The sequence below is a fragment of the Acanthisitta chloris genome, unplaced genomic scaffold (assembly GCF_000695815.1).
Source record: "Acanthisitta chloris isolate BGI_N310 unplaced genomic scaffold, ASM69581v1 scaffold3247, whole genome shotgun sequence".
NCBI lineage: Eukaryota > Metazoa > Chordata > Aves > Passeriformes > Acanthisittidae > Acanthisitta > Acanthisitta chloris.
In genome coordinates, this window is record NW_008681894.1 from 64,848 (window position 1) to 77,903 (window position 13,056).

The window sequence follows — 13,056 nt, forward strand, 5'->3', positions numbered from 1 at the left end:
TCATTTCAATGCAGATCTACTCGAATCTTTCAATGCAGAGGCTCAGAAGGTTTACGATATACACAGTATTCGGTAATTTTATATGTAAAAACAATCAGAAAGAGGCAAAAAGTTACTTTCAAGCTTAGTCAACATACGGCACATTTCAGCATGACAATTCAAAAGGTTTCACACTGTATTTGGATATATTAGCAATGATCTCTTAAAAAATAGCAAACTGAAGACAGTGGATTTTTTTCTGGGTTTTTTTCTTGCTTTTGTAACAAATGAAGCTACTATTCCTATTTACAGTATAAATAAGCCTTTTTTGGTGAAGATTATGTCCTGTCACATATGTTTAAGACAAGGCATACCTCAGCTCTTAAATGTCAATGCAAACAAGAGCATAAAAGCAATATCAAAGTAAAATAATATGTCTTTCTTTTCAGCTAAAACAGCCAGGTTACCATGTGTCTCTTATCAGATCTGAAATATATCTGAACGCAGTCAAAAGTTCTCTTGGCTTTAGCCTTTAGGAATATCATGAACACTTATTCTTCTGCTGCTCTAGAAAGCTGTTTTCCGTACAAGCTCATGACATGATGGACAAATTGATACTGTTCACAAGTCTGGATCATTCCTCCCCTGAAAAGCAAAGAAAAAAAGAAGGGGTGGGGGAAAACAGCAATCTTATTACATGCAAACATAAAAGGAAACAGCACAGCTAACGTGGAGCTTGTGCTCCACACAAAAGATCTATTCCTGAAGTGAGAGAGAAGTGCCCACTGATTGCAACCAGCTTGCAGTCTGACCTCCAGCTCCATTCTGAAAGCCTCTACTAAGCAAGGAACAGAAGGTAGTGAGAACAGGGCTTTAAATTCGTTCCTCTTAGCAGAGGTCATTATCCAGTAAAGCAACACCACCACAGTCACATTCATATTACATGAGTGCCTGTATTCCACACACTGTTTTGAACAACATGAAAAGCAACTCCCACCCCAAAGCTCTAGAGAGGCAGTGGGAGCAGGGGTGATAAAGAAGGGAAGTAGCTTATCCAAGACTTCACAGCTGCACCAGGGACTGAATTCAGTGCTACAGCCACACCAGCCTAGACAACTGATGCAAAATCCTCATTCTGCAATGAGGATTCTTTCCTCTGTGGCATCCCACATCAAGGTTTCGGCAAGTTCACCAGGCACTAGGGATGGCCAGCAGGATTTTGGAACAGACAATGTAACTTTAGAAAAGACAGCTCAGATTTGTAACTGAGCTGACTGCTGTGCACACCTTGATAGTAAAAGACTCTCAGCACAGAATTCTGTTTTGGTTCAGCTTGCTCTTCAGCTTTTACTGCTTTCTTAAAAGCTGCAAACCTGAAAGGGAATGCAAGCAGAACCAAAACCAGTTTGATTTTCCATGTATCTTTAGCCTGTGTATTTCTGGAAGTAGCATATTAACCAACTCGTGAGCACTGCAGAGAGAGGCAGAAATGAACAAAAAGAATCAGGATAAAGCTATCCATTTTAAGCAGATTTTACTGACATTTAAAATCCTGCTAAGAGTACCCCATCAGAAGTGAGATGATCCCTTGATAATCCATAATGAAAACAATTAAACCCCGTGGCTCAAACTCACAGAAAGTTTATGTGGAATTGTGCCAGTATTGGTGCTGGTGCACAGAGCCTGGGAACACAGTGCCAAAAGGAAGCTGAAATGACAAGTGGGGTTGAGGACCACAGGAACCTGTGGGCGACTGGAGCCAACCAAACTGTGTCAGTCAGAGGAAGAACATATGTGGTGTGTTCCCTTAGGAAACTTCACTAGAGAAAATTAATGAAATGTTGCTTCCTCTGAGCCAAACTCTCTTTGCCTAAGTCCCTGGTGACTCCTTCCCTACCACTCTATTTTCTCTAGCCAGTAATGACCAGGCAAGAGAAGACACAGAGAATCTTCTTTCCTGTAGCTGCTTGGACAGCTAGTACCCTTCCTGGGGACTGCCCTTTTCTGTGGGGTCCAGCTTAACAATTGTGGGTCACAAGGTAATCATACCAGTAAGGAGGAGATGAGCAGGAAAGACAATCTCCTCTCTCAGCCTCTTGCACTTATTTTATTGTGTCTGATTGAAATAACATTTAACAATGAGCAGGGAAGGGCAGGGACTCATGCTTCAACCTCTCATCAACAAGCAAAGGTGGGAAACACACACTGTGTTTCCCAGCTGAGCATCTCCTACCCATCTGCTCTACTTAATACAAGCTCACAGTTGATTTGTTTCTGAGTCTCTCTGTGCTGCACACAGCATTGAAATACATTCGTGTCAGTCTGTGACACGTAAGGAACGTTAGTCATGTCTGACAATTACTCCCTATGCAATTCCATGAACAGTGGGGTTGCACCCTGAAGTTGTAACAACTGAAGTACTAGGGTAGCCATCAAGTTTCAGAGCACAGGAAATTATTTTCCTTTTTATCCAGTTCCCTGCTATGTGGTGGCTTCCTCCCTTCCCACACACATGCACACCATGGCATGTGCTTACTGTCCAGGCTTTGGCACAGAATAGACAAATTATGTTTTCACCCCTATTTGCCACAGGAACCTTTCAAATCTGAGTTGCATCGTGGGCAATGACAGCAAACGTCTCTCAGCGCTGTGGGAAGGATGCAGGGATGATTACTTCCTCTCGTTAGTCATACTAGGTTATTTTAGGATCAACTGTTTTTGGCCACTGATGCAAAGCCCAGTGCATGGGATTTCTCCAAGGGATCTGTGAGGGAATGAAGGGAAAGGAGCCTTTGTTTCCTTCACACTCATGGCAACCTCAAAAGTGGTTTTCAGGGCTATTGTCAACATGTCTATTTCTGTGTGAAGCAGCTAGGTGCATTCCTTTATGTGTCTAGTCTGGGCTGCATCCAGCCCTCTTCCCCTAGGTCCCTGGTGACTCCTACCCATCCACTCTATTTTCTCTAGCCAGTAACGACCAGGCAAGAGAAGATACAGAGAGGCTTCCATCCAATAGCTGCTTGGACACTGTTTCGTTCTCTCATACTACTTTTGAAGTCACCTGGAGCTTTTGAGGGGTTTTAGTGAAAATGAGAGTGGATGGCAGCATGAACTCCAAGAGACTACAAGCCTCATTTTTCAGTCCTTGAAGAAATCATGCTCTTGTGTAGGAAGGATGGTGATCTGCTCTCCATCTTGAGTATTTCATCCCATGACATTTAAATGGATTTTTCCTATCCCATCCCACTCCTGAGAGTTTCTGAGAGGCAGCTACAGAGGTTCCTACAGTCTTCCTTTCTCTCCATGGTGTTCTTCTATGATCTCCCTTCTTCAGCCTCTGCAAATGACTGTCAGTTCCTCTCTCCCTGCAAAGCTAGTATTTTCAATTGACCTTCTGTATCACACACATTTTTAAGCAGGTGTCTTTAACCTTCATTGTACTGCTATTTTCCTATGCAACATCAGTCACAGAGGCAAGATATTTTGCATTCAGTCAGATATTTCACTGGACTATGGATAATCAGCACTCGCTATTCATACTCTAGTTTACTTTGTCTCAAGAAGCCTTTCCTTGTCTGGCCTGAAATCCATTGAAATAGCCAAATTTCTAAGCCCCTGCAGGCCCCTGTCTATCAGAGCCTCAGCAGGGCAGCAAGCATTTCATTTTCTGCCTCCCACTGAGCATAATTTCTCCTCTGAAATAAAGTTCAGTGTGGGGTTGAGGTTTTTTTTTTTTCCCTCAGAAAAATCTTTGGTATGTTTTTCGTGACATCTCTTCCCCCGACTACATTTATCATTATCATTAGAGAGAGCACTGAGACATGTTTTGATGGTACTTGAAACCAGTGGGAGAGGAAAAATAACATCTCTGGTGCAAAATTCAAGTCTGTTTACTTCATAATCAAACTCAAGGTGGTGTGTTAAGAAATGCTTAACTGGAAACCATTGAATTTGTGGAGATTTTCACAGCTCCTTTCACATGTCTGCAAACACTCCAGATTGTGCATACTCTCCCTCTCCAAGCACTGTCTCTCCCAACATTGCTCACAGCTCCAAGTATGCAAGGCTAGTTTTCTTTACTCCTCCTGGGAGCAAAGTGATGATCTGTGGCTCTGAACTTAATCACAGCAGATCTTTGAGCCTTTGCTTCAGTATGAACATGGGGCCAACTCCTCAGCTGGAGAAAGGTCATCCCTTGCTGCATGAGATGGGCAGCTATGTAGATTTTGATGCCAGCTGTGAATCTAGCTCAGTTCTAGGGCTGTTCATTAAGGTTTACTGTGCATAAAACAGGCAAAGGTTACAAGTCAGAACTGTTGAGAACATGACAGCTTCCTTCGAGGAACATTCTCTCTTGGCCTCCACTTGCCTTTGTTCTTCCCCTCTTGCCATTTGTTTCTCCTTGATAAAGGGAAATATTAGCATTTTGGGGTTTATTTTCCTGGAAAGGAAACAGGCTGTCTTACCTGTCTAACCGTAACTGGCAGGCTGTTCGCAATATGTCAACTATGCCCTCGTTCTTCAGCTGTTTACAGCAGACACTAGTTGCAATAAAGCAGCCAGTCCTCCCGATGCCTGCACTGAGGACAGGAAAAGCAGAGAGAGGCAGTGGAGATGTCAGAATGACTTTGGAACTTTCTTGTTAAGCAAGTGCATTAAACCAGCAGAGACTCCATTATCACATTTGCCCCTCCGACCTTTGCCAGGTGGGTGTTTCCAGGTAGAAAGCCATAACTAGGAAAATATCCTAACTTCAGTGGGACACACAACTGTTAGCCACTCACAGCAGAAGTGTGAACATTGCACATACAGTGCTTTTTAGTACTAATGGACTATTAGGTATCATTTGACCCCATATGTTGGTGAACCTGCCATTGAACCATTGAAGAAAAAGCAGTTAAACAGTATTTCTTAGTTAGATTTGGTTTAACAGCAATCCTTGCATTTGATGGCAAACTTTACTTTGAGATTCTTAATTCTAACAGCTTCTTTCCATTCACAGGTACAGTAAAAAGACCAACCCTTGCTTAAATAATTAGAGCTAACAGCAGTATAGTAAGTGTATAGCATTTACTGATCAGATCTACAACCTAGTGATTGTCTGAATTAGGGCAGGATACAACAAATTCACTATTACTGAAATTTCTTTGTCTTTCCTGAACTTCTTTGTATCTGATTCGGTCCTTGGTTAATGATCAGAATTTAATTTATTCTCAAAGGCACAGTGCTATAGAAGCTGTGAATTCTTCTTATCACTGAATAAACTACCAGCAAATGCTGGAAGCCCTTCTTCTGCATGAAAGAATTAAGTGAGCATACTCAGGAATAATTATTTGACACAACTACAAGAAATCCTGCTCACATTTACATTCCGTGAAAGTTGGAATGCAAAACCACTGCAACAAATGTACAAGCAAAAGTGGAGTTCATGGTTTACTGCTGCTCAAAAAGTCTTTAATCTTCCAGTTGGCCATAATCAACCACAGCACATGTCTTGATACTGTTTCCTGTCCATAGACCTCAGTGTGTTTTGCAAAGGAGGGAACAACATCCATGTTTAGATAAACAGCAGAGACACAGCACTTGCTCCAGAACAAGCTGTGGGTCTCTCAGTGGCTGAGACAACTTCATAATCCCTCCAAGACTGCCCATTACCCACATGAAATACTTTTTAGTCCTATCACTATGTCTCTTAGTAGGTTTTTTCGAATAAAAAAAATGCCCCATTTCTCCCCAAATTACTCCTGTGTCACAAGGATGACACCACACAAAAGGACGAAACAGTATGCAAAGCAAGAGTGCCATGGTGCCCAGCAGCAAATGCCACAATATTTCAAGGAGCTCTTAGAGGTTTCCAAGGACAAAGGGAACCTTCTTACAAAGCATTTCTTATTTCTGTCTGAACTCTCCCCAATTTGTCAACATCTGTTTTAAAACACAGGCCAAAAAACTGGACATGTGGCATCATATGAACATTTTACTAGTGATTACTCCGTATTAGCTCACAGGTGGATCTTTGATGACACCAGGCCACCATGCCAAGAGGCTCTTGAAAAGCACTGCCACTCTATAATACCACATCTACTGACTTTTGACAAGTAACCACCTACCTTTCCTGGAAAATGTTATGCAAAACTAAGTCAAATTCCTTACCGAAATCCCAAAGATCAATTTGGCAAAATGTATTTTATTAAAATTATGGAAGATTACCCAGGCAAGATAACTGCATTGCTTATCAGGCTTTCTGCTATTTACCTGTAATAACAGTTTTGAGAACTGATTTGTAGTTTCCAAGTAATCATATTTAACCTTTCTAAACTCTGGCAAAACAGGAATTGCTTTTAGACCTCGGGAACTTCTCCAATTTTCCAAGAACTATAATTCAGCTATACTAAACTTTTAATGGTTTAGAGGTTGTGAAGCAACTTTTCAAAACACTCTTGGATGAAAATCATTCAGTATATCTGATTTAATAATGGTCGCTAGTAGTTGCTGAACATGCTCCCTAGTTAGGAGTGCAAAAGAACATACTTCATCATGCCTACAAGTGACAAGTACATCATTCTACTTCTTTCTGAAGACAGAAGAGAAGTATCTATCTTCATCTATTTTTATTCTGCTCTGATTGATAATTACAATTTTCTCATCAGGCTTCAAACCACTGTAAAGATTTTGCTCCTTCCATATAAAAAGTTATCATCTTTGCTGGGGCTTTTTACTGATGCTTCAGTTTTACTATCAACTGCATACGTTTCCTGACTGTTGATTAGCACTTGCTGCAATCAGCTTTGCCACTGTTTTATTTGTTTTATGTGTTATACTTTTACTGTTATTGTCTTTGGCCTAATAGTGAGGGTTTCTTTTTAAACTAAAGGAATCCACAAAACTGGGGGTTTGAGGCTGAAAGTTCAATGTTCTTATTTTTCTGCTTGCATGTGTCTTCCCACTCATTTTCACCCAGATTAAAGTTGTGTTCTTATTTTTTTACTTGCATGTGTCTTCCTACTAATTTTCACCCAAAGTATGTTAATCTTTGTTAACATGGCCCTTTCATGATAATTAAGGTCATATATTTCTGATAAAGTGAATGAAATGAGACTGTTCTAACAAGTAGCTGAGCCACCATCAGCTTCTGTATTCAACTCAGTCTATCTGAATGCAACATTTGGTAACGGAAAATTATTGTCACTATATTTTAGAAGTTCCAAGCATATTTCAGAAACAGTTGGGCAAGATCTCCTGTGTCTGACTGATGGCCAATATCACAGTATCTGCACTATGCCACTGTATCTGAAGAAGCCCTTAGGATTCAGATCAACATTTATTTACCTGCAGTGAACAATCACTGGGGCATTCTTCTCCTCTGCACTCTGCATGGCCTCTTCCACTTCCAGTACTAGCTGTAACAGAGGAGGAGCTTGATCTGGTGTCTTCTGGTCTGGCCAAGACGTGTACCAGTAATGTTTCAGGTTTCTGACTTCTTCTCCTTTCTGCAATCCAGTTAAGACAAACACCACAAAGTTTGAAAAGAACTTCTCACTGTAAATTGCTCCTGAAACATGGCCTTCCCTTTGAGAATGAGATGATTAAATCAGTCTGCTGGAGAGACAGCACAGCCAGGCACACACAGTCCAGTAGAGTCCTGCAGAGCACTGATATCTTTTTGATATGGGTGGTGGAGAAGCCAGTGAGGAGATGTGTGGTGCTGGACCTTGTATTAACAGAGACTGCTGGGGCATGTGAAGGCTGGGGGCAGCCTTGGCTGCAGTGACCAAGGGATGGGGGAGTTCAGGATCCTGCACAGAGGAAGCAAGGGCAGAAAGTAGGATTATAATCCTAAACTTTAGGAGAGCTAACTTGGGTTTCCTCAATGACTTAATTGGAGGAATCCCATGGGTTAGGGTTCAAGAAGATCGGGGGTGGGGAGGGTGTGTGTGTCCAGGACAGCTGGTTTAATTCAAGCACCACTTCCTCCAAGCTCAGGAGGTGCATCCATCTGGATAAGAAATCAAGCAAAGGGGGCAGGAGGCATGCACAGATGAGCAAGGAGCCTCTGGCAAAACTCAAACAGAAGAAGGCAGTTTACAGAATATGGAAAAAGGGACAGGTTACCTGGGAGGAATGTAGGAACATTGTCAAGAGTACCTAAGGATGTGACAAGGAAGGTTTATGCCCTCAGGATCCCCAGACCCTGAAAGCAAGAAAGTCTAGAGGAAAAGACAACTTCCTTCTGGTTGGGAAGAATCAGGTTAGAGATCATTTAGGCAAACCTTACACCCACAAATCCATTGGCTCTGATGGGATCCACCCGTGAGTGCTGAGGGAGCTGGCAGATGTTAGTGATAAGCCATTTGCCAACATCTTTGAAAGCTCATAGAGAACTGGAGAGGCACCTGAGGACTGGAGGAAAGCCGAAGTCACTCCAGTCTCCAAGAAGTTCAACAAGGAGGACCCAGGGAGCTACAGGCCAGTCAGCCTCAGTTGCACCTCTGGAAAGGTGATTGAATAGCTCACCCTAGATGTCACCTCTAAAAACATGAAGGAAAAGAAGGTAATCCAGAGTGTTCGACATGGGTTTACCAAAGGGAAATCATGCTTGGCCAGTCTGACAGTTTTTTGTGATGGCATGACTGGCTGAGACGAGCGCACTGGATGTTGTCTACCTTCATTTCAGCAAGGCTTTTGACACTGTGTCCCATAAAATTCCCATAGGTAAGCTCACAAAGTGTGGTCTAGATGAGTGGACACTGAGATGGACTGAGAACTGGCTGAACAGCAGAGCTTATAGGACTGTGATCAGCACTGAAGAAACCAGTTGGAGGACAGTGGTGTTCCCCAAGGGTCAGTACTGGATCCAATCTTGTTCAAGTTACTCATCAGTGACCTTGATAAAGGGACAGTGTACCCTCAGCACATCTGCTGATGATACAAAACTGGAGTGGCTGACACATCACAAGGCTGTGCTGCCATTCTGCGAGCCCTGAACAGGCTGGAGAGCTGGGTGGAGATGAACAGGCAAGTGCAGGGTCCTGCACCTGGAGAGGAATAACTCCCCAGCCACCAGTACAGGCTGGGGGGTTACCTGCTGGAAAACAGTGCTGTGGAGAAGGACCTGGAGGTCCTTCACAAGCTGTCCATGAGCCAGCAGTGTGCCCTTGTGGCCAAGAAGGCCAAAGGTGTCCTGAGGTGCATTAAGAAGAACATTGCCTGCAGGTTGAGGGAGGTGATCCTGCCTCTGCTCAGCCCTAGTCAAGCCTCACCTGGAGTCTTGTGTCCAGTTCTGGGCCCCTCAGTACAAGAGAGACAAGACATTACTGGAGAGGGTCCAGTGGAGGACCACAAAGATGATTAGGGCAGTGGAGCACATCATTTATAAGTAAGGCTGAGGGAGCTGGGCCTGTTTAGCCTGGAGGAGAGATGACTCAGAGGGAACCTTATAAATGTCTATAAGTATCTGATGGGAAGGTGCAAAGAGGATGGGGCCACACTCTTGTCAGGAGTGCCCAGCGAAAGTACAAGGGCAATAGGCACAAACTGAAACACAGGAAATTCCATCTGAGGAAAAACGTTTTTATTTTATTTTATAATTTGAGGGTGACAGAGCACTGGAACAGGTTATCCAGAGAGGCTGTGGAGTCTAATTCTCTGGAGATACTCAAAACTCGCCCGGACACAATACTGTGCAACCTGCTTTAGATGAACCTCCTTTGGCAGGTGAGCTGGACCAGATGATCTCCAGTGGTCCCTTCCAACCCCAACCATTCTGTGAATGCTAAAGGGAACATGAGATCCAAATGGAAAGCCACACAACACAGAAATCTGGGCTTCAAATATCATGTCTGCATGTAAATGGCCTTAAAGAAATAAATTCCTCCCCCCAAAGTATTCTGCTCTTTTAGTGCCAAAAGCTGTGTGCAAAACACTCCAGGCAGTCTGTTCACTCTTGACAGATTCATTCAGCAAAGCCAGAGCTGTGCTTGTGACATAATTGCTTTCATAATGCATTTGACAGACAGAGAGCCAGGAGCCATATCTCCATCTCTGATAGCTAGATAAATAGATGACGGATAGAGATGGGAGCTTATTTTTCTATCTCTTCTGACAGACAGACTTATATCAGTTTCCTGTCAATTCTACTCTTCTCTTAGACATGGTGAGACATCCAGAGACACTGTGGAAGGTGGAAATTGTACCTAGCTGCAGTCCAGGGCTTTTTGAGAGACACAAATTCCAATTCTCTGTCTCAGCATGGTTACGAATATAGCAAATGTGCTGTTTCCTTTTCTGAGTGCCAAGTAGCACTGGGTGCTTCTGATTTTGTGTGTTCAAAGTGATATCCTTCTGGCTGATTTCTGAAGGTGCAAAATAGTAACATGGTGCTCAGGGAGCTGGTCTTACCCTTTCAGGCATTACATAAGCCAGCTGGCACAGGTGTAAGTAAATGTTTTCAAAAGGTCCAGGAACAGAAGTGTTAGCTTCCACAACCTTCCCTTCAACACATGGCTGGCTGAGTTGAAGAGGGAATTAAAAAAGGAAAAAAAAAAGACAAATTTGGCTTTTTCTAAAGAACAAGGCACAAAAATCTGGAGATAGTTTCTGTCATCTATACTCCCAAGTCCCTTCCTGTGACTGCTGGTCACTGGATGCTAAGAGTGCTCTGTGGTTGTGTCACTTTCCATTCTTCTCTTTGGTTGACAGAGCTTTTGCACAGCTTCACAGTGAACTAGACAGGGAAAGTGATCTAGTTAAATCTTTTTACTTTCTTGCACTAGATGAATTTTCAGGTGGATCAATCAGTTTCCCCTTTGGCTTACCACACAGTCACATAGACATTTGTGAGGGCACATGGGAGGTGGCACAAGGTTAGGAACAAGAGAGCTGGACAAAGGGAGACTGGGCTTCCTTGAGATGATGTTCCATCATACACTATGTTTAAAGTGCTCATTGAAGCACAGCCATAGAAACCTTAAGGCTACATGTAGCTCAGTTTAGGAAAAGAGAATCTTACCATAGTGCCACAAAGCCTTCCCTTAGGTTGTTTACCCTAGTAAGAAAATATTTCATTCAAGAGAGCAAAACTAGTCATGAATAGTACTTGAGCTCACGACAGTAAATCCAATCAACGCTACACTGAAACAGGAATGCACACAGTTGCTTTTGAATGTGTGACTCTGTGTGAGCCACAGACATTATGAGCACTGGATTCTTCACTCTGGTGTGAAAAATTATCATAAAAACATTGTCAATAATACTGAGAGAAAAGTAAGTTATCTGAAGAAAAACATGAATCACCACATAAAGTCACTTAGTTGACACCAAGAGAAAACATATGAAGTTCTAATGCTGAACTCCGGATGTCTTTAGCTTTGTCTATGATGTTACAAGTTTTACACTTCTGCTTATAGAACCCTGACTTCTGTGGTTCTCTACACTTCTGCCTTGACTTTAACAACATATTCTCTACTCGTGGTTTCTTGAGACCAATAAGACTTGGGAACACCTAGGATTTAATTAAGCAAAATTTAATTGATGGTTTGAAGTCTACCATCACGTATGCTGTAGCTGAGATTGTGAATCAGTGGCACTGGCAGGTTTCTCTGAGAAAGGAAAACAAGCCTTGCCCTATTGCCAGAGCTTTTTCTAAATTCCCAAAACTTGCCAAAACCTGGCACCTATACTAAGAAAAGTATGACAGTCCACTCTGCAAAGTGTGCAGTAATCATTTATTGCTGGTAGTGGTATCATATATTTCTGACCACTTCTGCTTCAGGGAAAACAGAAATCAACTCATGGCTTCTCCAGTTTTCACTACTTAGCCACTGAATGTACACATGGTTCAGAGCTGCTACTACACTATTGCTACTGAATGACAGCTCTGGGCAAATAGAATCTTTATTTCAGCTCTAGAGCTCAACAGTTCACATCCTGACATTTGAGGGTGAGGGGAAAGAGACTCTGCCTCACTAGTACTGAAAACAAAAACATTGTTTAACGGAAACGCAAACTCGGATGAGCTGCAAGTCTGCAACATGTAAATATTCTTCACTTCCCACTTGTCAGGGAGTGTGATTTTCTCTTTGCTGCTTTTGCCAAAGTGTGAGTGACAGACTTTCCACACTCTCAATCCAGGCATGGGATATCATATGCTGGTTTGCTGCCTATTAGCATATGGCTGAAGAGACTTGAAACTGGTTGAATAAAAGAAGAGTTTTTTTCAGTTGGAAAGAAATTGTAGTGTTATACTGAGGTCAGGGGTAGATCTGGTAGATGAAAGATGTATTAAGTTTATGTAAATAGACTGTTCTTATTAAAACATGTAGCTTGATATTCTAGAATCTAGCAATGAAAACAGTTGTAAAATAGGACTCTGGTGCATTACTTTTAAGTACTATCTAAGTACTTAGAAGTTAAACCTGTGTTTGAGTTTTCTGTCCACAGGATGATAGATCAGCTACTGGTATATAAAACTACATATACAGTTAGTTGGAAGGACACTAATGTTTAGAAATGTAAGCATGGAGAATGCTGTGGTGAAAGTATTTTTGAAGGTCATAAACAGCTTTAGTTTCTTGGAGTGGAATGTTCCCTTAAAGTATCTGCGAAGTCAGCCAAATTACTCAAAGCATAAATAAGCATAGTACCTACTAAAAGGGATTCAGCAAAGCAGACCAGTAGCCCCACTGCTGAGAGAAACTGAAAATAGTTAAGCAACATTAAGACAATTTCTGCTCAGTTCTGAACTCCTCCACTTCTTGTTAGCAACACAAACTCATCTTAGGTATAAACAGCTGGTGGTTATCCAGCAGTTTAATAATGACCATATCCAGCATCCTAATAATGACCATAAAAAGACAAGAATATTTCTTAGGGGTCTACCCATATTCCAGAAGATGTCATGCAGGTTAAAAGTCCCCTGTTAGTAATCAGTGGCCCAAGTCCATGGCCCAAAGAATAAACAAGCGTTTCATAGTATCATAGTCTGTTAAGGGGTTAGAACGGGGTTACAGATCATCTAGTATCAACCCCCTGCCATAGGCAGGGACACCCCCCACCAGAGCAGGGTGCGCAAGGCTTCAT

At 42.3% G+C, this 13,056-nt stretch overlaps 1 protein-coding gene across 1 annotated transcript in view; it reads right to left on the reverse strand.

The window, feature by feature from the left end:
* Positions 1-255: 255 nt before the first annotated feature.
* The window catches only part of PTPN5 (protein tyrosine phosphatase, non-receptor type 5 (striatum-enriched)), a 29,409-nt gene continuing 16,608 nt past the window's right edge, over positions 256-13,056 (reverse strand). The window contains exons 8-10 of the mRNA XM_009078260.1: positions 7,309-7,469; positions 4,446-4,559; positions 256-624 (exon numbers count right to left, since the gene is read on the reverse strand). Of these exons, the coding sequence (XP_009076508.1) occupies positions 531-624; positions 4,446-4,559; positions 7,309-7,469 (369 nt within the window). The 3' untranslated portion in view covers positions 256-530. The remainder of the gene's footprint in view (positions 625-4,445; positions 4,560-7,308; positions 7,470-13,056) is intronic.